Below are 22,747 nucleotides of genomic sequence, written 5' to 3'. Positions count from 1 at the left end.
AAAGCACCTATATTGGGGTTACAGTAATTGCACAGAGAAAACACTTCTGTCAGAGACGCTGTATTTGTTGCTTTCCAAGCTTTCTTACTGCAGTTGACCCGGATTACCAAGTGTGAACGAGGGATGCACGCAGGGAAGGTTCTGCCAGTGACGGATAGGGACGGGGACGAGACACGATTGTTTATCATCGAGGTGGAGGGGTGGGGGAAGAGATAAAATGGAAAGGGTTGCACATCCTCTCAAGTTTTCACAACCGATCTCATATACATAGTTGGTAGGTACCTCACAAAAGACACACACACACACGCACACGCACAGAGAGAGAGAGAGAGAGAGAGAGCGCGCGTGAGAGAGCTCCCTTTGGTGGCCAGGAGGAGAACTTCATCTCCAGCTCCTAAGAACTAGAATTTCATCACGGAGGTCAATGTCCGTTTTCTCAGACAAAAACACAGAGGGGACAGAAATAAAAATCACAGTTGCACAAACTGTTTCATGCATTTCTTATGAAAATTTCCCTAACTTGTCATTTTAGGGACATTTTATTAAACCACAAAACCACAAAATCCCCAGAGCTTACCTGCAGTGGCCAATCCTGCCTTCAATAACTTGGATATTATGAAACTTATTGATTGATTCCTGTCACTGGCTGTCATTTGACAAAATTAAAAATCATACTTCATTTTTTCTTGATCATTTTTTTAAAGATTTTATTTATTTATGTGACAGAGACAGCCAGCGAGAGAGGGAACACAGCAGGGGAGTGGGAGAGGAAGAAGCAGGCTCCCAGCGGAGGAGCCCGATGTGGGACTCGATCCCGGAACGCCGGGATCACGCCCTGAGCCAAAGGCAGACGCTTAACGACTGCGCTACCCAGGTGCCCCCGATCATTTTTGTTTTTTTAACTTTATTTTATAGATAAAATAAGTGAATCAGGGTAATAGCAATAATAATCTACTAAAAACATAGAATAGTGGTTCCCAAATTTGGGGGGTTTAAGACCCCTTTACACCCATTATTGAGAACCCTACCCACTTTTTAAGTAGGCCATAGCTGTCAATATTTACCTTTTTAGGAATTGAAACTGAGAAAATTTTAAAATATTGATTAATCCATTTAATAATTATAATAATAACCCACCTTACATGTTAATATAAATAAAATATTTTAATAAATATGTTATAAATCATTTAAACAAAAATAATATAAATAAAATGGATTATCATTACTTGTTTTAAATAAATGTTTTATAATAAAATTATGATAACTAATAAGAGTGACATTATTTTGCATTTTTTATAAATCCTTTCAGTGTTTGGCTTTAACAGAAGACGTTGCATTCTCATATCTGCTTCTCAGCCAATCTGTTATAATGTTTTGGTTGAAGTACATAAAAATACCCACCCTTACACAGATGTGTAGTTAGAAAGGAGAGGAGTATTTTAATAGCCTTTTCAGAGAATTGTGGAGAATCTTCTATATTAAAACTCACCAGGGGCGCCTGGGTGGTGCAGTCGCTTAAGTGTCTGACTCTTGGTTTTGGCTCTAGTCCTGGTCTCCGGGTCCTGGGATCGAACCCCAAGACAGGGTCTGCGCTCAGCGCCAGATATGCTTGGGTTTCTCTCTCTCTCTCTGCCCCTCCCCACTGTGCGTCCTCCCTCTCTAAAATAAATAGATGAATCTCACCAAAAGGGAGTTTTTTTTAAAGGTTAGCTACCATGTGGAATCTGAAACCAGAATGAAGTTTTCATAGTCTGTTACATTGAAATCCAATGTTTTATGTAGCAGTTTAAGAAATTTTTAAAAAAATTTTTTAAATTCTAATTTTATTCTTTAAAAGATATTTTATTTATTTATTTGACAGAGAGAGAGGCAGCGAGAGAGGGAACACAAGCAGAGGGAGTGGGAGAGGGAGAAGCGGACTTCCTGCTGAGCAGGGGGCCTGATGCCCGGCTTGATCCCAGGACCCTGGGATCATGACCTGAGCCCAAGGCAGACGCTTCACCGACTTAGCCACCCAGGCGGCCCAACCATAGTTTTTCAATTAGTTGTTCTACCAAGTCAAGATGGCACGCCATGAACATAGCAGCCAGCAGTGCTGCTTTCCCTCCCACTTTGGAAGATACTGACGAGCCCGGTGTAGGCTAACCATGTCTAATAGGAGACAATGGACACCTTCTCCCGTTTCACCTTAAGTAAAGCTGGCTTTCCGCCAGGGAACAGAGGGTGGGGAAGCACACAGGGATCACTGGTGCCGCTGGTTTGGGGCTACTGCCTGATTCCTGCTTTGGCCTCAGCAGCTTTTGCCACCAGTGCCTTTGCACCGTTAGGAGAAGTGATGCGCGGCCAAGAGTCAGCAGAGAGAGGCGCTGCCCCGACAAGCACAGGGCAGCCCGCGATGGGGAGGGGGTAGTCCGTCCTGTACGGCCGCCATCACCTCCGCCTCCTGCTCTGGCTGGGAGAACAAATTTCACTCTGACTCCCGCCCCACCCCCAGCTGGGATCTCTACCTCTGCTCCAGTGGTTTCCAGCTGGGTGTTCCTGCTGTTTCCCCTGCTGGGCCGGCAGCGAGCAACCGGAGGTCCAGGCTCTGGGTAAGCAAGCCTCCTGTGGGTGACTCTGCCGAGGAGAGAGATGGGTGGAGTTGCCACCTGACATTTGGCTGGGAACCTGCACCGGGAAGGACACAAAAGGGGGCATCCTCTCCCTTGCACAGAGAGGGGCACAGCAGCTTTCCCACCTCTCTGCCCCATGTGAAAAGCGGCCGGGGGGGGGGGGCACAGAAACTCCGCCCTCAGAAGGAGGTTTACCCAGCCTTGGGGTTTTAGAGAGGTTGTTTCATCTTGGCTCAGGTCTTTTTTTTTTTTTTTTTTTTTTTTTGAAGGTTTTATTTATCTGGGAGAGGGAGAGAGCAGGAGTGGGGGGAGGGGCAGAGGGAGAAGGAGAAGCAGATTCTCCACTGAGCCTGGAGCCTGATGTGGGGCTCGATTCCAGGACCCTGGGATCATGACCTGAGCCGAAGGCAGAGTCTTAACCCACTGAGCCACCCAGGCGCTCCCTGGTGGGGGTCTTAAAGGCACTTCATTGGAACCTCTGATCGGGAAGGCCCCTTCCTGGCCGATTCCTCCCCAAGATTCCCGAGACACAGTCATGGCGTGGGGGCAGGTGTGAGGGAGGGTGAAGAAGGAGGGCTGGAGTGTGCAGAGGGGGGTTTAGAGTGAATGGAGAGGGGAGAAGGAAGCTGGCCGGGCCCTAGGTGTTTGCCAGGCTTCAAGGCAGGGCCCTTTGTCTGTGTTGGCGTCTCTTCCCCTGGCGTTCCTGGTCCCAGCCTGGACATGGGGTGGGGAGGTGGTCAGAGTCCAGGGTGACCTCTGAGAGGCTAAGTTTACCATCAACAAAGGCCCAGCTGTCCAGCTGTTGTTTCTATGTGTGTCCCATTGTTGGAGGGGAGAGTGGTTCATCACCTATGTCAAGGTCAGTAACTGCCTGTGGCTGCTTCTCCCAGGGGGAGGGTGCCCAGACCTCTGGGTGCCAAGAACTTGAACAAGATAGCTTCCCAGACAGCCCCTTCCCTGCACCCTTAGCCATGAGCACCCCACCTTATTTCAGGACCCCGGGGAACAAGCAAGGATTCTCCTGAGCCCTGAGGGCCAATTTCCTGCACTGTCTTTGGTCAGAACGGTTCTCTCTGTGTTGTCCATTTGTCCATTCATTTATTCAATGAGCATTTATTGAGCACCTACTATGTGCCAAGCACTGTGCTGGGCGCTGAGGATGCAAAAATGAGTAAGACATGGTGTCAACACTCAAGTTTGTCCAGAGTAGGTGGGTTAAATGCAGGGAAAGAGGGACACATGGGGCTGTGGAGCCTGGACGAGGGCTCCTAATGCAGTCTGGGGTGGTCTGGGAAGGCGTCCTGGAGGAGTCAGTGTGCTGCTGAGATTTGGAGGAGGGTAAGTGCAGGCTTGGGGTGGGGTGAGAGAGAAAGGCCTTCTGAGAAGCCTTTGCTGCTGCAGGAGCTTTGAGCAATTCCGTGTGGCCGGAGCTAAGGGAGTGTGGAAGCCAGGGAAGCTTTGAGAGTGAGATCCCAAAGGGCGTGTAACTTCATTACGGGGTTTGCGTTTCATCCTGAGGCCACTGATGGAAGAAACGGGAAAGTGACATGACTGTGTCCTCATTTTAGGAAGACGGTTCAGGCAGCAGGAGGATCCTGGAGGGGCTGCAAGCTAAGCTGGCCACACGTGGTGGCCCAAGACGACAGAGCAGTTCGGAGACCCCCGAGCAGGGAGCAGGACCGAACTCGGGGCTCCACTGATCATGGGGAGCGGGGGAGGAGGGGAATGGTGCCTGTGCCATTTCCTGTGATGTGTAGAACAGAAGGAGATGTGGGGTTTGGGGTGGGACCCAGGAGTGAGGAGGGGCTTGCTGATGGCTGAGCATGCAAGACAAACAGGCAGCCGTGCCCCCCGGTCGGATGCTGGGGGGTGGCCCCGGCAGAAGACACAGATTTGGCACCAGGGAAGGACAGCAGGCTGGGATTCTGTCCCCACTGACTCACCGTCCCCTCTTAGCCCTGAGACGAAGTTCAGCCCACTGACAAGAAAATAATATCTTCTGCAGCCTGGGAAGAAGGAATAGAGGGAAAGCATTGCGACAGGACCAGGACACAGGAAACCCGTGTCCAGGTGCCCAACCCTGGCTGCCAGGCCCCGGCGGGGGTGGGGGCAGGGTCCGAGGCTCACCGTGGTATCCCCAGGGCCTGGGTCAGTGCCTGGGACCCAGGGCGCCTCCATCATGAATGCCCGGATGAAGGGATGGCAGCTGTGTGGGGACCTCCACAGTCCCCTGGGTCTGGAGCTTGGGGGGGAGGAGGGGGACGGCAGGAGGGGGGCAGGGCGGTTCTGGGCTGGGTGTTGCTGGCTGTGCTGAGGGGTGGCGCTGGTTGAAGTCAAGCCATTGACCCAAAGGGTTGTGTCTGTCCACGATGGACGCCTTTTCTAATCAGTATAACGGTAGTAGTCCCTCAGGTCTCTAGACCGGCGGTATTCGCACCACCTGAAAACTTGTTAGACGTGCACCTTCCAGGCTCTATGGACACTCTGGGGGTGGGGCCCGGAGTCTGTGCTTCACCACGCCCTGCAGGGGATGTGGATGCGCTCACTATAAAGGCTGAAAACCCCGGGGCTAGCAGAGGCCTGCTCTTGTGACACTGCCCGGCGCCTGAGCCCCATCTCCTGCCCCACTCCGGCTCCGCAGACAGCTCTCTCAGCGGGAAGGGAAAACCGTACCTGGAGAGAGGTGGTGCAATGCCTAGAACCAGCTGAGCTGCGTGGACAGGAAGTCCTGTGCAGGAGAGGGGTGTGGAGTCTGGGAAGGCCTCCTGGAGGCGGTGGCTTCCAGCAGGGACTCCATCAACTGACTGAACGCAGAAGACAGTAGCGTTTCTGCTTTGGAAGACTGCAAGCTCAAAGACACAGAAGGGGAAAGTCAGGGAGTTTGGGTGGGAGGCAGGAGTGGACTCACGTGGCTAGGACAGAGGGGCAGGAAAGCTGGGAACTGGGCAGGAGGGGCCTGGCTGGAGACAGAGCTGGGGGAGGGGGAGGGGGAGGGGGAGGTGGAATTGGGGGAGAGACACAGTGAGCTGGCTTCCTGGTTCCAGCCTTGCCTACGGCTCACATACCACTTTGAAAAGAATTTGTTTCTAGCGTGGGGTCCACCCCTGGTTTGCCAGCTCACTCTCCACCTCTGTACCCCGCATCCCCTCCCCACCCCACAGAGTTGGCCCCAAACGCCACCTGCTTATTATGGGACTTCTGGAGAAGCAGCCTGGTTTTCAGGGACCTGTCAAGGCTCTTGGCTGCGAGGGCTCCACTGGCAGCATACAGGAAGTCTGGGGTGGGAGTGGGGTGGCCTTTGGTCCCCCTCCTCCATCATAGCACCGGGCTGATAGGGGAACTGTGCAGATGGGCCGAGAAGGACTCAGGGTGGGTAATGCTGAGCTGGAGGAGAAGGGTGCTCAAGGGAGGACACAAGAGGTTTGGGCAGGGTGTGGGAGGGAGTCAGGGCTGTGGGAAGGTGGTGGGGAGGGTGCAGAGCTTTGAAGGAGGGGTGTGAGAGATGCCTGCTGTTGAGGTCCGCCCCCTCTCTGCCCAGGGCTGGAGACTGCTGGGGCTTTCCCCGATATGCCTCTCCCCAGCGTCCAGCCTGCCCAACGGTGCTCCCATCATCGGCCCCAGCCAGGCCTCCCTGGAGGGGAGGAAAGGGCCTCCCTTAATGGTACTCCAGCACTGACAACACTGGCTAACACCATCTGTGGCTACACAGCCGAGCCTCTTACAGGCAGGTAGGTAGAGAATAGCTAATCAAAGCTCACTTACAGTTTTTAACATTGGAACGAAGTACATGGGGCTTGGGGCCCCAAGGCTGGTCCATTCCAAATTCCTGGTAGGAGCCATCATGCTGGCTGAAGATACGCAGGGCCCCGTATTTACTGAGCACCTGCTCTGGGCCGTATGGCAGGGACAGGGCTGGTTAAGGAGCACAGAGACCTGGGTGCTGGTCTCACCTCTGACTCTTCCTTCCTGTGGGATCTTGGGTGAGTTGCTTCATCATTCTGAGCCCCCAATTTCCTCATCGGTAAAATGGGGTTAATGATAGTACCTATCTCAGAATATTACCTTGAGGCTTCGATGAGAATATTCTCAGAGCTAACGTCTGTCAAGCATTTGCTTTGTGCCAGATATTCGCAAAGCCCTCCAGACACATTGCCTCACTTGGGCCTCACAGCAGCCCTCTGAGGTAAGCGCCATTATTATCCCATTTTACAGAAGGATGAAATTGCTGAGGTTACACTAGTGAGTATTACTAGTGAGTCGTGTGTCGATTCCCCAGACTGGGCCATGTCTCTCATGCCACAGGCTTTAGTGGTGAGGCTAGGTTGTGGCAGAAAATTGGAGGGTGATTACTTTTGGTTCTTTGTTCCTTCTGCTCTGGCCTCCTCAGCCCACAGCTCTGCTTCCTCTCAGAACTCAGCTCCTGAAAGCCTGGCCCTGGATCAACGGATGGGCTTGAGATAGGGTGGGTGGAGGAGGCCGAGAGGGGACTGGCTGCCACTGAGGTGATGGCCCGAGTGGTGTGGGGGAGGGTGTGTGGGGGCAGGGCTGCCTGGAAGGCAGGCTGAGCCTCGTCACTTGCTAATTTGGGCTCCTCTGCTTCCCAGACAATGCCAGGGCAGTCGGGTTGACAGGTGTCGCCACTGAGGGGACAGGGCCCTGACTCCACAACCCACGGCCTTACAAGGCTTAGCTCCTCTGGTCGGACACTTCCTTCCTTGCCCTGTGGCCTCCCAAGCCCTGGGACATTGGGAGCCACGGGACCAGGGGTTGGAAACCTCTCCAGGTTTTCTCCCATCACCTCATCTACCCTGAATTGTTCCCTCTTCCTGGATTGGCCCCTTTCTTCCTGGATCTGGCGAGTCCTGGTTCTCATTCCTTCTCCTCCAGCAATTGTTGCATCTGTTTTTCATTGAGCTGGGAAGTCTTGGGAGATCTGAGAGGGCATGGACCACATGGGCCCAGGTCAAGGCTGCCTCAGACTCTCCCTGAACTTCAAAAGAGGCTAAGGGTGGCTCAGTCGGTTGAGTGCTGCCTTCGGCTCGGGTCATGATCCCAGGGCTCTGGGATCCTGTTCACAAAATGGATCACAAGAGGGCAAGTGCAACCTCACACGAAAGAGGAGAGAGCCAGAAGATGAAGGTTCTAGTAGGTTAGGGCTTGGGCGGCCAGGTGCAGCCGAGGGGATTATTCTGCTCACGTGGACCTCGGAGCATGCCAGGCCGGCCACAGGAGCCACATAGCCGTGGGGTGCTGCTTTCCAGTGCACGTTGAGGGCAGCTGTGGGCCCCTGGTGACTAACTGAGGGGCTGAAAGGCGGGGCCAGGGCTATAGGAGAGTTAAAGGAGAAATGGTAAGGTGAGAACTGGGGTATAGTCAAGGGGACGGAGTGCCGGGCTGGCCATCAGGAGACCTGGTCCACTCACCGTGCGGCCCTTTCTCTCTGGGCCTCTGTTTCCTCAAGGGCACAGTGACCGCACTGGACAGTGTTCCTGCTCTGAGAGCCTGTGATTCTCTGGGCAAGTTCAGAGCTGCCCCAGGAAGGCCAGGCCCTGGTGGGCTGGATGCTGGCCAGGGATGTGTGAGGGTCTGCTCCGGGCTGTCGGGCTCCAGGGACGTGGGACCTGGGCTGGTGCTTCTCACTGAGTGCCCCCAGGCCCACCATTTTTCTGGCTGGCCCCGAGCACAGCCTGAACCATGAAGTCCTGGGCTCGTGAATGTCCAGGACATTACAGAGTATATTAGTGTCTTGCTCTAACAAATTGCCACAATGATTCAAAAGAACACAAGTTTATCATCTCACAGATCTGGAGGGCGGAAGTCCACAATCAGTCTCACTGGTCCAGCAGACAAGGTGTCGGCAGGCCGGTTTCCCCTCTCGAGGCTCTGAGGGGAGAATCCGTTTCCTTGACTTTTCCGGCTTTTAGAGGCTGCCTGCATTCCTTGGCTCAAGGCCACATCCTCTGTCTTCCAAGCCAGCAGCATTATAGCATCTTCTCTCCTCTTTTGATCTTTCTTCCTTTATCAGGCGTCCTACTACCGACCCTGATGCTATTGCCTCAGTCTGATAAGGACCCACGTGATTAGACGTGATTAGACCCACGTGGATAATCCAGGATAATTCTCCAACTCAAGTTCTTTCATTTCATCAGATCTGCGAAGTACTTTTTGCCACGTAAGGTAACATATTCACATTTCGTTCATTGGGCATGGGCCATTTTGGGGGGCCATCACTCAGCCTACCACAGGGAGCTCTGCCGGGGGGTCTTACGGGGCCATGAGGACTGTTTCTGGCTCTATGTCTGGGGAGGGCCCCCCTGGCCTGGTGGGTGTCTGGCAGACACAGCGTCAGAGCTCCCAGGACAGCAGCTCCTGCTCCACAGGCAGAAGGGGAGGTGGGCAGCTAAGCACGGAGCAGGGGGAGCGAGGAGGCAGGAGAAAAGCTGCAGAAGCACACTGGCCCGGGGCAGAGAGTGGGGTCCGGGGCCGATGCCCTCCAGCCGTGGCCCCTCAGCTGGGTGTGGGCAGCTTCCCTCCAGGGATCGCCAGCCTTGCAGGCGGACCCTGGAGACCTCTTCTTCTGGACTGGTCCACACGAGAAGCAAGACTGGAGCAGGGGCAAGGACCACAGGGCGTAACAGTCCCATTTTTGAAGGCCCCTGGGAACAGACAGCAGGAAAGAGGCTGACAGGTTGGGGTGGATGAGAGGGTGGAGAGCTGGACCACATGGTGTGGAGGGATGGTGTTGATGGGGCCTGGGATGAGGGATCCTAGCCCCACTCCGTCCCATCAGGGACTGAGCTTGGCTAACACCCCAAGGCCCTCAGAGTCCGTGATTCATTGTGGTCCCCGCTGACCCTCATTTGTTCTTCCGTTTGTCAATGTTTGTTTTGCTTCTCCCTTCCAAAAAACAGAATAATCCAGATAATTCATTTTTTTGGTGCATCTTAACTTCTCGTAAGAAAGTTCTTGTATAAATTACAAACAGGACAAGCCAGTGCAGTGAACTCCGATAGACTCATCCCAGCCTTCGCAGCCCTTCTCTGACCTCCCGCTGCTCCTTGGTGGATGCCTGTCCTTGCTGTCCGTCCTAGCCCCTCCACCCAGAATCCTATGCCTCCGAGCCCTACAACTGTTCCTTCTCCCTGGCAGTCCTCCAGCCTGGGGGCGTTCCCAAATCGACCTGAGCAGAACCAAATTGGAGCAGCCTCTGCTGGACACCAAAATGGCTCTCTCCAGAGGGCAGGGCCTTTCACCCCCCTGTAGGCGCTGTGGGTGTGTCTCCTTAGGACACCCCTGCCCACCAGCTCTCTCTCCTACCAAACAGGCAACGTGGTAGAGCTCCTTAACCTCCTGCTGCTTGGGAGGCTTCTGGCTGGCCTCCAAGAGGGGTCAGTAGCCTGCTTGTCCTGTCCCCGCCTGGGATCCTGGCCCAGGAGATGACCGACGATAATAGCCCCAGGATTAACATAGCAGGCATTGTCTTTCTCTGACTATAGGGTGGTATTATGTGTTCATCACTGTCCTAAAAATACCCATCAACAGGTGCAGCCTGCGCGGCACCAGCCCCCTGGATTCTGCTGGAGATAGAGGGTAGGGCAGGGGAGAAGGTGAGTTCATCTCGCTGAGTTCCAGGCATGGGATGTGGGGTGCCTTGATTCCCGGAAACCCACTTGGAGGGGGTTGCAGAGTGTCCACAGGCCCCCAGAATTCTGTGTGCATAAAGGTGGCGTCACCTCAGCTTGTCCCCAGGAACGCGCACTAGAGTCGCCCTGCCGCGCTGTTGACGTCACCCCCAAGCCCAGGCATCCTCGTAGGGCACGTGTACCAGAGCCTCACGAGAGCCCCCAAATCCAGGCTTTAGCCCTCTTAGGCTTCTGGAGCATGGGCTCAGGAGCCTGATTTCCACATTTCCTTGTGAGAGATGTAGGTCAGCAAGCAGCTGCCCTGCCTCCAGCCCCTGCTGGGTCCCCCAGGCCCCCTAGGCCTCCCGGTGCCCCCCACCAGAGCCCCTGGCTCTGCCCTGGGCCCATCGCTGCTCCGTGTCTCATCTGGTCTGGCTGCTCATTCGTTCCCTTAGGCTTGCGTGCCCCTAGGCGGGTGCTGGTTGGACTCGGGCGGTGGCCTCTGTGTGCCCAGGATCCGTGTTGTACCCCCCGAGCCTGTACACAGGGGCCCTCAGGGCGTGCCTGTGGGGGTGCTGCAGTGTGTGTCTGCTCTGTGAGGGGCGTGTGTGTGGTGGGAGGGGGTGGGAGGAGGGGCAGCAGGTCTGTGCTATTTTTACTGGCCAGTTGCTGCGGCCCATAGTTTTCATAGCCTCCCCTCTGCCTGCCCCTCACAGTCTGCGGTCCAGGCGAGACACAGGCCAGCCCAGCTCACAGAGACTGAACGAGGTAAGTGCCTGCAGCCCAGGACTTCGGATCTAGGTCGAGCCCAGAGAGGGAAACTGGGGCTTGAGTTAGAGGAGACAGCCAGGGCTTGGAGATGGAAGAAGACCTATGCCATGCATGGCCTGTACGTTTGGGTTTGCTGGTGGAACAGTCCTAAAATGCTCCCCCCCGCGCTTTATCCTGTGGAATGACCTCTCTCCTGCAAAACTGTTATTGGAAGTAAAAATCCCCCCTGCCCCTTTTCAGGCTAAGAGCCAGGAGCGGAATTTCCCACAAGGTGGCTCAAGGGGCCCCGGGGTAGAGCCTGGCGGACTGTGTTATACAGCAGACTGCCCAGCAGGTCCCGGAGGGAGAGGGCTTCTAGAGGAAGGGGGTGGCATTGGGAACCAGAAAGCGGGGGAGGGGGCGGCCGAGCTGCATTTGGAAGTTCAGGAAGAGCCTGGTGAGCAATTAAACGGGGCGATACCTGCAGCAGAGGACAAAGAGGGTGCTCTGGTGGGGGGGACTCTGGGGGAGCCTAGAAGACCGGCCCCCAGCCCCTGAGGACTGAGGAAAGCATCTTGCCCCTTTGTTCTTTGTCTTCGAGGGACGTGCTTGGCTCCCCTTACCCACCCATGTGTAGAGCCGGACAAGAGCAGACGAGGGCACACTGCCAACCCCGCTGTCCACCGCTCGTGGCTCTGAGGAGTAGAAAGTAGTCGGTGGGGGACCTCTAGAGGGAAGGCTGACGGTGACAGCATTTGGGGATGGGGCAGGACAGTCTGTGAAGGCAAAACGGGGGGCACCTTCTATATTGGGAGCCATGGCTGGGGGTGGGGGTGGGGGCTAAAGGCAGCACCAGCCCTGGGTTTGGGAGACTGTCCCACAGCGGTTCTGAGGTTAGGCTTTCCTGCTAAGAGCTCAGGATGGGGGTGTGGGAGCACAAGGCTTGCTAATGATCAAAGAGGACTGGGATGTCCTTGAACTGGGGTCCAAGGTCAGGAGGTGGGGAGCAGAGGGAAGAATATGAGCCTAACCAGAAATCTGTGTCCCTGATTATCAGGTGTGCAAAAAGATCAGTTTCTGTCCCTATAGACAGACGGATACACACACACACACACACACACACACACACACACACACACACACACAGATGCTCATACGCTCAGCCTCAGTCCTCTAGTCTCGTTGTTATTCCCAGTCCACCCCACAGGGCCTCAGGGAAGGGAAAGCCCAGCTCTGAGTCAACCCCTGGCCATCCTTCGCTCCCTCCCTCCAGTGGTGGATTTTCTAATTATCTCCCCACTTGTTACTTGTGGGGGAGATGGAATGCCGGCCCTCCAACCTCGCATTTGCTGCTATCTGCATCCTGACTTCTTATCAGGTTTCTGCTTGTCTTCCATAGGACCTGTCAAGGGGTCCCATCTGGTGGGTATCAGAGCACAGGCTGGGGACCCCTGGGCCTGGCATTTGTCAGGGGGCAAGCTGGGGGGCAGGCCCTGGAGCTTGGCAGGAGGCCTAGCCTGGCCTGGGCCAGTAAGGCCCCATGCTGGTGACAGTGGGCTCTCTGAGGGAGGCGTGAACATGGCCAAATGCCCACCAAGGGTAAGGCACATCCCCCTCAGCTGAGACCTGCTGCCCCCTGGGGATTGGCATTACAGCAGATCAGGCATGATGACCTGGAGGTGTTTCTTCACCAGCTAGTGTTTCTTTTTGGACTTCCTTGCTAGTCTTCAGAGGAGTGGAGCCCTCAGAATAAACAGCTGGTGATAAAATCTAATTTCAGCCAAATATCTGGGGAATTTATGGATTGGATCCTACCTCTGCCTCTGGGCCCCAGGGTGACAGCTGAGACTCTGGGGTCACACTCCCTTTCCCCTCCTCCACCCCAGACCTCACCCTCCCCGGGCGGCAGAGGCCGAGGTGGGAGGCCCAGAGGGCTTTCTGACAGTGGGGGGAAATTCAGGACAGGTGGCAGAGCCCCACTCATGGGCTGGGGAGGAGGCTTCACAGGCACACAGGGAAAGGAGAGAGTTAAGGCAGAGGCAGGAGGTGGTTCTGGAAGGAAAGGACCGGTAGCCACTTTACAAGAGTCCTTTAGATTCTGCCCTCCCCCGTACCAAACCAGGTTCCTAGACCCAATTCAAACTCCTGATCCTTCGTTCCGTGACCCCCTGCCCCCGGCAGCACATACACAGTGGTCTTCCCCATCCTTCACTTCACAGCCCAGCTCTGGATTCCCGTCCTGCCTCACACCCGTACTTCCACCAGAGTTGTCCTCCTCCCCCTGAGCTTTGCACAATCCCCACCCTCTATTAGAATGCTCTTTGTTCAGGCCCAGGCAAGATGGTGAGTCAGGTCTGGCTTTGGAGTACTCCCCTGTGTCACCTCAAGGACCCCCTTCTTGGCCTGGGTCCCCCAACTGTTGGGACTAAAGGGAGCCCCAGGACAACCCAGTTAGAGGGCTTCAAACTGTGCTCCACAGCCCGGGGTCCTCACAGAGGCCCACGGGGCTCCTATGTACCCCGTTCAGCCTGTGCTGTTTGCCCTTATTGGTTGAATTTGTTTTGCTTCCAAGTAAAATTTGGTTTGAACAAAGGGTTTAAGAGCTTTTTTAAGTGGATGACAATTTATCTGACCCTGAGTTTTGCAGAGAGGAAAACCGGCCTGGAGAGGGTCAGGATAGAGATGAGAGTAGAAGGCTGGATTTGCCCGGCCGGCTGCCTTAAGGCCCTTGGTGCCGGGCCTCCTCACCGCCCCACCCCAGGGCTGCCGGTCACACTGCCGTCTGTGGGGACGGCACCCCCAGGCACAAGAACATGGCCCAGCGTGGGAATAGCGCCCCCTGCAGTTGTGCCATATGGCAGTTACCTACGTTCCATCTTCGCTCTGCGCTACTCCCCTTTCAGATTCTCCCTCTCTGAGAACTTCGGTGACCACCCTCATCCACAGGACAGCTCTAAACTCCGCTAGTTGTGGGGGGCCCCAGGACCTCGCTTTTCCATTTTTAAAGAATTTTTAAAGATTTTATTTATTTGTCAGAGAAAGAGAGAGTGAGCACAAGCAGGGGGAGCGACTGGCAGAGGGAGAAGCAGGCTCTCCAGTGAGCAAGGAGCCCGATGTGGGGCTTTATCCCAGGACCCCGGGATCGTGACCTGAGCTGAAGGCAGATGCTTAACCGAGACACCCAGGCAGCCCATGACCTCATTTTTCAAATAGATGTCTATGGACTCCTTTCTGTTGCCCATGAGGATTGGCAAACTTGGCTGGAAAGGGCTTGATAGTAAATATTTTAGGCTTTGCAGGTAGCATAGTGTCATGCCACCTGTTCTTTATTTTACAACCCTTTAAGCAACAAAAGGCTGGGGGCCAGATTTGGCCTGGGGGCTGTAGTTTGCAGATCCCCACCCTACATGCCTGTCCAACAGAGCCAGTACGGTTCTTATCTTGTTTTTTGCTTTTCTAAGATTTCTCTCTCTTGTGAGCGAATGAGTGAATAAATGAGTGAATGAATGAATGAGTGAATGGATGAGAAAAAGAAACAATCAATGGACAGATACGTATCCCATCCTGACCTGTTGGAATCCATTCTGTCTGATTTCTTCTTCCTGTTGTCCGGCTCTCCCAGGCTGGGCAGCTGGGTTGGGAGGTGGGAGTTACAGCTTTCCCATACTGATGATTGCTTTATGCCCCCCAGGTGCTGCCCCCCGACCACCACCATGCCTGAAGTGTAAGTAGCCCCACCCCCTTCTTGGGCTCCAAGAAATCCGTTTGTTACAGATTCAGCCCCATAGGGGAGGCACCATCTCTTCAAGCCCTGAAGCAATTCCCCAGGAGGTCAGGCTGTAATACAGGAACAGCCCTGAGGACCTAGGTCCCCTGTGTTACCCTGTGTCCTCCTGGCCTTTGAACAGTACTCATGCTCCAGGTTGCCTGGGGAAGACCTTTGCAGCCTCCTGCAGAGTTTGTCTCTGCAGAGGTCAGATGAACTGCGTGTGCTGGGCCATGATTTGACTTTGGCCCAACAGATGACCAAAACTTTGGGAATTCACCCACAAGGCCAGGGATGGAAGCTTTCACATGCCGCAACCCTATGTGGAGGCTTCCCTGCACCCCCTCCCCACTCCTCCCCAACTTACAATGGCTAGCATCTCCCAGCAAGAATTCCAGTAGCCCAAAGGGCCATTGGATTTTTATTCTGTTCTGTTGGGACCCTTGAGCTGCTCCCCCTGCCTGATGCCTGATTGCCTTCCGGTGTAATTGTCACCACTCCGCCCCTGCTCCAGCTCGTCCACGTGGCTCTGCTGTTGGATATGTCATATGAATTGTTCACATTTTGTCTTTTGCTCTCTCCTCCTGTCCTTCCTGTGATGGATGCCTGAAGCGAGGTAAGTGAGATTTGGGGTATCTCACCCATTCTTGCTCACTTGTCCAGCCCAGAGGGACCATCCCGTTCTTTGCAGAGTCAGTCCAGTGCAAAGCCATATTTGAAGAGTAGCAAGGAATCATCATTGGGTTATTCTACCCCTGCCCAATGACCGAGCATTGAGAGAGGAGCAAGGAGGTGTCCTTACACTCCCCTCAGGTCTTAGATAACTTTGACCCTGAAACAGTCCAGATTTATTCAGGCTACTGAGAACACAGCCTGTGTCCAGTGCAGGTTGGGAACTGCAGGGATCGCGCTATGAACTGGCAAGGGTGGGACTTAGCAGCACTGATGGGGGGACATTTGGCATGGAGATTCTCAAGGAGAATCACGCGCACCCTTTTTCAGTAGCCGTATGAATTTCTCAGTGTTGCTGAGGCTCATATTAAAATGAGTCGCCATTGATCGATGGTCAAACGAGGTAGCCTATAAGCTCACCTAATGGTGGGGAAACAACATTGCAATGAAACATTTGCCAGGGGTACACGACAGGGTGTAAACTGTGAGTGGTCATGATGATAGCAACAGGGCATTTCTCCCACAAGCACACTAACCTGAAATGTAGCCCAAACCTCGCTTTGGGAGAGGAAAGGACAAACAAGCCATTGGGAACAGTCAGATTAGAAGTCACACATACCATATGCATAAAATAGGAAGCCCATTCATCTTCCCCCCTTTTCTCCCTTAAAGCCTGCTCTCTTCTGCTTTACACACTAGAATAGCAAAGCGGAGCTCCGCTCTCCGGCACACAGTGGAGTTCCAGGAGATAGCTGCTCTCTGGCAGCAGCCCGGGTTGACAACCTACGGTCAGGAAGAGGTCCAAGTGCTCAGAAGGCATCACAGCCTCATTGGTTAGGGGTTGAATAGCCCTCCTTGCCGTCACCTCCCCTGGGGGGAGCGCTGCTGCAAGCTAAGCCTTGTTGGAACATGTCTAGTTGGCAGGAATATATCAAGTATTTTTAATAAGAAGAGAAAACAATGTTTTTATACCTGAGAAAGATTAATAGGATGTTGACATTACAAAAAGTTGTGATGTCGAAAAAGACATACTTCTTGATGTATGAATTTCACAGCTTGTTTCTGCACGTGACGGATCCTCAAGGTCTTGGTACATTACTGAGCAGAGCGCTAAGCAGGTGCACCTGTTTCATGCTTTTCAAAGGATTTGCACGTCCATGACGTCATTCTGTCTGTAATCACTCTGTGAACTGAGGAAGGTGGGTCTCAGCATCCTTATTTACAGATGAGGAAGAAGGTGCCCACAGAGGTCATGTGACTCACACAGGATCCCACCAGCACTAGAACCAGGATTGAAAGTGAGGGCTTCAGCCTCTAGGCCAAGGTCAAGGTCGCTGAGTACAGCATTCCTTGAATTTGAGGGGTTAAATCACAAAGATGAGGGGCCTTTTAAGGGCCCCTATAGCGAGGATTCTGTGGAATCATGGTGAACCTGGCAGGCACGCATGCTGGCCTAGACCAGATTTCCTGTTCTGCAGCCTCTAGCCTCACCACCTGCCTCTTTTCTCACCTTCAGAGAAAGCCCAAGATTACGGCCTCCCGCAAACTCTTGTTGAAGGTGAGGCTTTGTGCAGGCTCTGGGGGGACATCCAGTGGGAGACAGAGGAGATGAGGTGCAGACTCTGTGGGGGTGTGGAGGGCTGGGGGAGGGTGAAGAGGAAGGAGGCCAAAGTGAGGATGATGAGGTGGGAGGCTGGCCATTGCCTGGAGCCAGGTGGTCAGTGGGTGGAAACCTGAAACTAGGGAGACCTGGCTCCTGCCCGGGTTCCTGAGGGGAGGCAGTGACCAGCTTCACGGTGGGAATCCACTAGTGGCGGCCAGAGGGCCTTGCTTTATTCTGGCAAGAGTTTCTCTCTTTGGAGCTCTGTAGGCCAAAACAGACCAGAAGTGGGTACAAGGAAGACTGTGGGGAAAACAGCTCCAGGGTCCGAGAGACGCTGTGTGTGGTGGCTCAGGGTTTGTTCTCACCTGGCCCTGCCTGTAGGCAGCGCGCACACCCGCAGGCCTCGGGACCACCTGCAGGCCTCGGGACCCGTCTCATTCACACACCCCCAGGGCTGCCTGGTGGGGGCCCTGACCAGTACGAGAGGGCATGTTGCTTGTAGGGCCAGAGGCAAGAGCCGGTTCCAGCCTGGGGTTCTCCTTCCCCTCATGCCCTGATGCTGGGCGGGGAACACGAGGGTCCCGGGCCCCTGGCTCAGCAGGCTCTGTCCTGTCCAGAGTCTGATGCTGGCCAAGGCCAAGGAGTGCTGGGAGCAGGAGAACGAGGAGCGGGAGGCGGAGAAGGCCCGCTACCTGGCCGAGCGCATCCCCTCACTGCAGACCCGCGGCCTGTCCCTCAGTGCCCTGCAGGTGAGTCTGCGGGGCTGACCCTGGGGCCCAGGTGGCAGGAGCCCGCACTAACACCGGGGGCTCCAGGCTCCATTCATTTACAAGGGGCTCTTCCCTTACAGGGTCTCATGGGAGGTGGTAGTGGTGGATCCCAGTTCACAAGTGCAGGGAGGGAGCCTCAGGACCTGTCCTTCCCTACAAATAGGTTTTTAATGTTTGAAAAACACGGATAACTGTTTAAATGCCAGCAACTGCAGACAAAAGAGACCAAAAGGAAATATACCAGAAAATCACCAAAGGTCACCTCCCACTGGAGGCATCACTTGTTATCTGTAGTTTATTCTTTTTGTTTAATATGTAGCTTTCAAATTTTCTACAATTCATTGATATTATTTTTATTGTAAGAAAACTTTTTTAAGAAAACAATTACATTCAGAAAGGAGAACAAAAGGCTTACGCAGGGAGCTGTCAGCAGCCTGGAACCTCAGAGGGAAGGGGTGTATCAGTTCCTTTCCAGAAGGCAGGTCTTGCAAAGGCACTGGGCGAGGAGGCAGGAAAGGGAAGCTGGGGTCCCGATGACTCCTCTGCCCTCTTTTCTGTCCTGCCTGATGAACCTTGCTTCCCCAGGACCTGTGCCGGGACCTGCACACCAAGGTCGCGGTGGTGGATGAGGAGAGATATGACATTGAGGCCAAATGTCTCCACAACACCAGGGAGGTGAGCTTGCAGGAGGGGAGGGGCATGGCTAGCACAGGCTGGGTGCATGGCGGGGCGATGTCAGGGGTGGGGGGTGCATGGGCATTGACGTTGCTGCTGTGGACTAGGTCCCCCTCCTGCAGGGTTTGGCAAGTGGCCACTTGGGAAACTCTGGTCCCTCCACTCCAGCCCCATAGGGCTGGAGATGGGCAGAGAGAGGATAATCACCCAGATGAAAAGCACAAACTTCCTCCCAACCTGCCACAGGGGCTCTTCAGTCTAAGAGGAGCTGCTGTCTTTGTTCACCCACACAAACAATCACATGCCGGTTAATAACAGCTTCCCTTTGCGAACAGCTTTCATGTACATTGCATCCTTTGATCCTCCCTATGCGCCTGTGGATGAAGGAGGTGCTATTATCTGCACCTTACAAAGGAAGACGCTGAGGTTCAGAGAGGCTGAGAAATTTGGTCCAGGTCACACAGCGGTGGTTGTGCGACCAGGGCTGTTCGCTGCCCCCCACTGCGGTGCTCAACGCTCCGTCGACGTGAGGTGTGGGAGTGGGAGCTCTGTCCGGATCCTGCTCCCGTAGGTGGGGCAGAATACGGGAGGGCAGAGCTCCTGCTGCTCTTGTGGGCTGCTCCTGGGTGCTTGTTCAAGCAGAGAGGAGGGGATGGGGCAGGATCAGAGACCACGCTGTTCCTTCGCATTTCTCCCCAGCAGGAATGATGATTTGTGGCATCACTAATCTCCCCAGAATTCCCTCCAGAGATAGCACCCTGGAAATTTCCCCTAGAGGTCTGGACCTGGGGGTTTATTCACCCTACTGGACCAAGGCTGTGCATTCTATGAACTGTTTTGAAGGTTCACTGGGAGGGACTAGTTAGAAGCAGGAATGGGGCCACAGGAATAGGAGGAAGCGGCCCCACACTCCAAGCAGGGCTTCCAAACCAGACTTGTACTGAGTTTGGTGGGGCTGCCCCATTTCTTTGGTTACCATGACAGAGATGGCTAATGGGTTTTATCTGTCCATTTACTAATTCATTCATTTATCAACAAACCCCTTACGGCTACTCCGAAAGCGATGGGTGGGTCTGAGTGTCACAGAGAGTCTGGCCTGGAAGCTGGAGAAAGTGGGTGTTGCTTTGACTGGAACCCTAGGAGTCTGAGATCCTCAGGAAGTGTAGCTCTGGGAGTGCCCCCTCTCCAGTGAACCCCTGCTCCTTCTCACCTGCAGATTAAGGACCTGAAGCTGAAGGTGATGGACCTCCGTGGGAAATTCAAGCGTCCGCCACTGCGTCGGGTCCGGGTCTCAGCTGATGCCATGCTCCGGGCCCTGCTGGGCTCCAAGCACAAGGTGTCTATGGATCTGCGGGCCAACCTGAAGTCAGTGAAGAAGGAAGACACAGAGAAAGTGAGGACCCTTCTTCTCAGAACCTTTCACCCCCTGCCCTATCACCTGTCACTCCATCACATAGCTTTAGGCAGGAGCTCCTGTTGGAGGCCAGATAGCCTGTTAGAACATTCTAGAATCCTCTGGGAGATCAGTGATGAAGTCTTATGATTCTGTTTTGGGAGAAAGAAGACTTGCTCCCTTCTCACGGACTGCTCTCAATCTGAGAAGGAAACTGGGACCCAGAGGAATCCAGACCAAGCAATAAAGTAGAAACTGCACCCAGTATGAAGAGAATGTGGAGTTAGGGTGACCAGGGAGATAGTGCCCTCTGTCACTACTGGGGAAAAAAGACAGCAGGTCATAGTGGTCATAGGACACACGAGCACAGACATTGGAGAACTGAGTTCAGTCACTCATTCAGCAACAGATCACTCAAAGCTGATTGAACCCAATATATGTGCTCAGAATGGATGGGCTCTAGAAAGAACGGGGATGAAAGACATGGTCTCTGGCCCAAGGAGCTTCATAAAGAGGGGAGATGAGAGGGAGTATGCTGGCAAAATGGCAAACAAGCCAGTTTAGGAGGACGTAGGCATCTTAGAAGAGGTGGCCTTGAGCTGGCCTTGAGCACCATACCAGGGGGTTGGCGTGGGTCTGCAGGCAAGGCTGGGCTGTGGTTCACGGGGGTGGGACCTGACCCTGGCGCCCCACTGCGATCATCCAGAACTCTAGCAGACACGGCTTCCTTCTTCCAGTGGAGCCTCAGCTGGTCCCGTGTCTACCCCGAATGTGTCCTTGGGCCTCACCAGTTGGGCAGAGGTGTTGGGATTTCCTCTTTTCAAAGAGGCTGACTTTCCATCATCTAGTTTCTCTTGTGCCTGGAGGGCCCCCAGCTGCCCTCTGGCCTGCTCCGTCCCTGACATGTGTGTGTGTGTGTGTGTGTGTGTGTTCCCCCCCACCCCCAGGAGCGGCCCGTGGAGGTGGGTGACTGGAGGAAGAACGTGGAGGCCATGTCTGGGATGGAAGGCCGGAAGAAGATGTTCGACGCCGCCAAGTCTCCGACCTCTCAGTAGAGGTACCTAGAAACCAGCTCCCTTCTTCTGGGGCCCACCAGAATCTACTAGATAATAGGGGCTCCAGGACGATGGCCGGTGGGTCAGGCCCAGGGTGGTGCATTGATGGGGGTCAGCTCTGGTGGGCTCAGTCCTGGCTCCAGCCCCCAGAGACCTTGGGCACATCATTTCTGCTTTGGGGCAATTTTCATTCTTCTCGTCTATAAAACTGGAGGTTGTATCAGATCAGTGTTCTCCAAGTGTGGTCCTCGGTCCGGTCTGGGAGTATCAGTACTGCCAGCAAAGGATCTGGCTCCACCCTCGAGCCGTGGAATCAGCAACTCTGGGGTGGGGCGAGCCCTCTGGGTGATTCTCCTGCAAGACCTTGAGAGCCGCTGGGTTGGATGACCCCTGAGGGCCCTCCAGCTCTGACTTGCTCAAAGTCTAAGCTTTTAAAAGTACCTCCTGGCAAAGTACCCCAGACTCAGAGTCCCTGGTCCCAGGGGGCTTCCATTCAACGAACGCAAGACCACCCCCTCTGCTGTAGAAAACAGCAAAGTTAGGCCACATAAAAGCCCCACGGGAGTGCCGAGGGGCTGTGCAACAGGGCAGAGGTCTGCCGGATAGCCCTGGCACAGGAGGCCTTCCGGAGCCGCCAGCTCTCTGAGGAAGTGATGGGCAAGTGTTAGTAGATACAGGAGAGGGGCCTGTTTCAAAGCTGAGGTGCAAGGAAAGCACAAAAGTGGGACTTAGCCAGCCACGGAGGGGCTGTGGTAGGGGTTCTGAAAGGGGCGGGGAGCCTGGGCCTGGGCTGAGAAGCTGAAGCCTCATAGGAGCCCCTCTGGGTGGTGGTCCAGCCCAGGGAGTACTAGGGGTGAGAAGTGCCAGAACTGTATGTCCTACGGAGACATGTGTAAGATGGCATCTGCCTCTTTGTCCTTACAGGCTGGCTTGCTGCACTGTCCTCTGGGCTTCCTCCTCCTGCTCCTCCCTCCAACCTGGCTCACCTAGCTCTCTGTATCCCACCCTGCATTTTGGGAGCCTCCCATCCTGCTCCCACCCTTCCCCTCCAGCCTGAATGCCCTCCTCTGGAGCTGGGATTAAACAGACACCAGGGAGGACAAACAGCGGTGTCTGACGACCTCACCCTCCCAGGGTGGAGCCCCTGGCCTGCGGTGGTGCAGCCAAGCTGAGGAGGAAGGGCTGTGAGAGCCCCTTCCCTCGGGCCCCTTGCTGCATCCCTCCACTGCGTCTGCGACATGTAGAGTGCCCCCAGGCATCACAGCTTCTCCATTAAAAACCAGGGTCCTGGTCATTTCTGTAGCCCTGGCTGTGAGCGCTGGAGAAAGAAGGCCGGGGGTCTGGAGGGATGGATGTGGTGGGCTCCCGGCAAGAGCTCAGGGTGGGAATGGAGGTCTAAGGAACTGGCAGCTGCCTGCTAAGGTCCCTCTGGGACCCCTTCTGCTCAGTCCCAGTGACATCACACAGCACCCCCTCGCCACCCAGGATGCTGATTACCCAAACCCTAACCTCAGCAACAGCCCCAGCCCCTCCTAACGACTCCAGCCACCAAGATGGGCCTCTCCATTCAGAGCCCCTTGTCCTGCTTGATTTCACAGTTCCCTTTCTCTGCAAACCTGGGTCACCTCTCCCTGGTAGCTCCTGGATGTTCGTGACTATTCTGGACTGAGAGGTCAGGGTGCTTTCAGCCCCTCACCTGGTCCTATAGGCAGGCACAGAGCAGGAGTTGCCCCGCACCCTGGCCCAGCAGAGGGGAGGGACATCATGTAGTTCCACATATGGCCACTAGGTGGCTCATTTCCCCATCGCGGCCCCCCTGGGCTCCCCAG

General features: G+C 54.7%; 2 protein-coding genes across 11 annotated transcripts; one reads left to right on the top strand and one right to left on the bottom strand.

Annotated features, from left to right (window-relative positions):
* Positions 1-721: 721 nt before the first annotated feature.
* On the bottom strand, positions 722-8,594 carry LOC125283487 (uncharacterized). Its single transcript, XM_048225358.2, has 5 exons — positions 8,413-8,594; positions 7,810-7,918; positions 5,286-5,524; positions 4,556-4,618; positions 722-2,616 (listed from the first exon to the last, which is right to left on the bottom strand). Exons 1-5 carry the CDS (start codon positions 8,592-8,594, stop codon positions 2,184-2,186), a joined length of 1,026 nt encoding a protein of 341 aa, XP_048081315.1. The 3' UTR covers positions 722-2,183.
* TNNI1 (troponin I1, slow skeletal type) lies at positions 2,484-22,212 on the top strand. 10 transcript variants are annotated; one of them, XM_057315056.1, is made up of 10 exons: positions 2,484-2,591; positions 8,638-8,784; positions 10,155-10,219; positions 10,951-11,002; positions 14,676-16,980; positions 17,643-17,774; positions 18,381-18,470; positions 19,687-19,863; positions 20,811-20,920; positions 21,843-22,212. In XM_057315056.1, the coding sequence occupies exons 5-9, from the start codon at positions 16,846-16,848 to the stop codon at positions 20,916-20,918; spliced, it is 642 nt and encodes a 213-aa protein (XP_057171039.1). In that variant the 5' UTR covers positions 2,484-2,591; positions 8,638-8,784; positions 10,155-10,219; positions 10,951-11,002; positions 14,676-16,845; the 3' UTR covers positions 20,919-20,920; positions 21,843-22,212. The 10 variants fall into 10 exon arrangements, with proteins under 10 accessions (XP_057171039.1, XP_048081068.1, XP_057171040.1 ...); XM_048225111.2 differs by having other exon boundaries at positions 8,638-8,789; XM_048225113.2 differs by lacking the exon at positions 2,484-2,591 and adding an exon at positions 3,428-3,471 and having other exon boundaries at positions 8,638-8,789.
* The last annotated feature ends 535 nt before the right edge of the window (positions 22,213-22,747 follow it).

This window comes from Ursus arctos, unplaced genomic scaffold, assembly GCF_023065955.2.
Source record: "Ursus arctos isolate Adak ecotype North America unplaced genomic scaffold, UrsArc2.0 scaffold_2, whole genome shotgun sequence".
Lineage (NCBI taxonomy): Eukaryota > Metazoa > Chordata > Mammalia > Carnivora > Ursidae > Ursus > Ursus arctos.
This window is presented reverse-complemented; position numbering and strand designations above follow the sequence as displayed.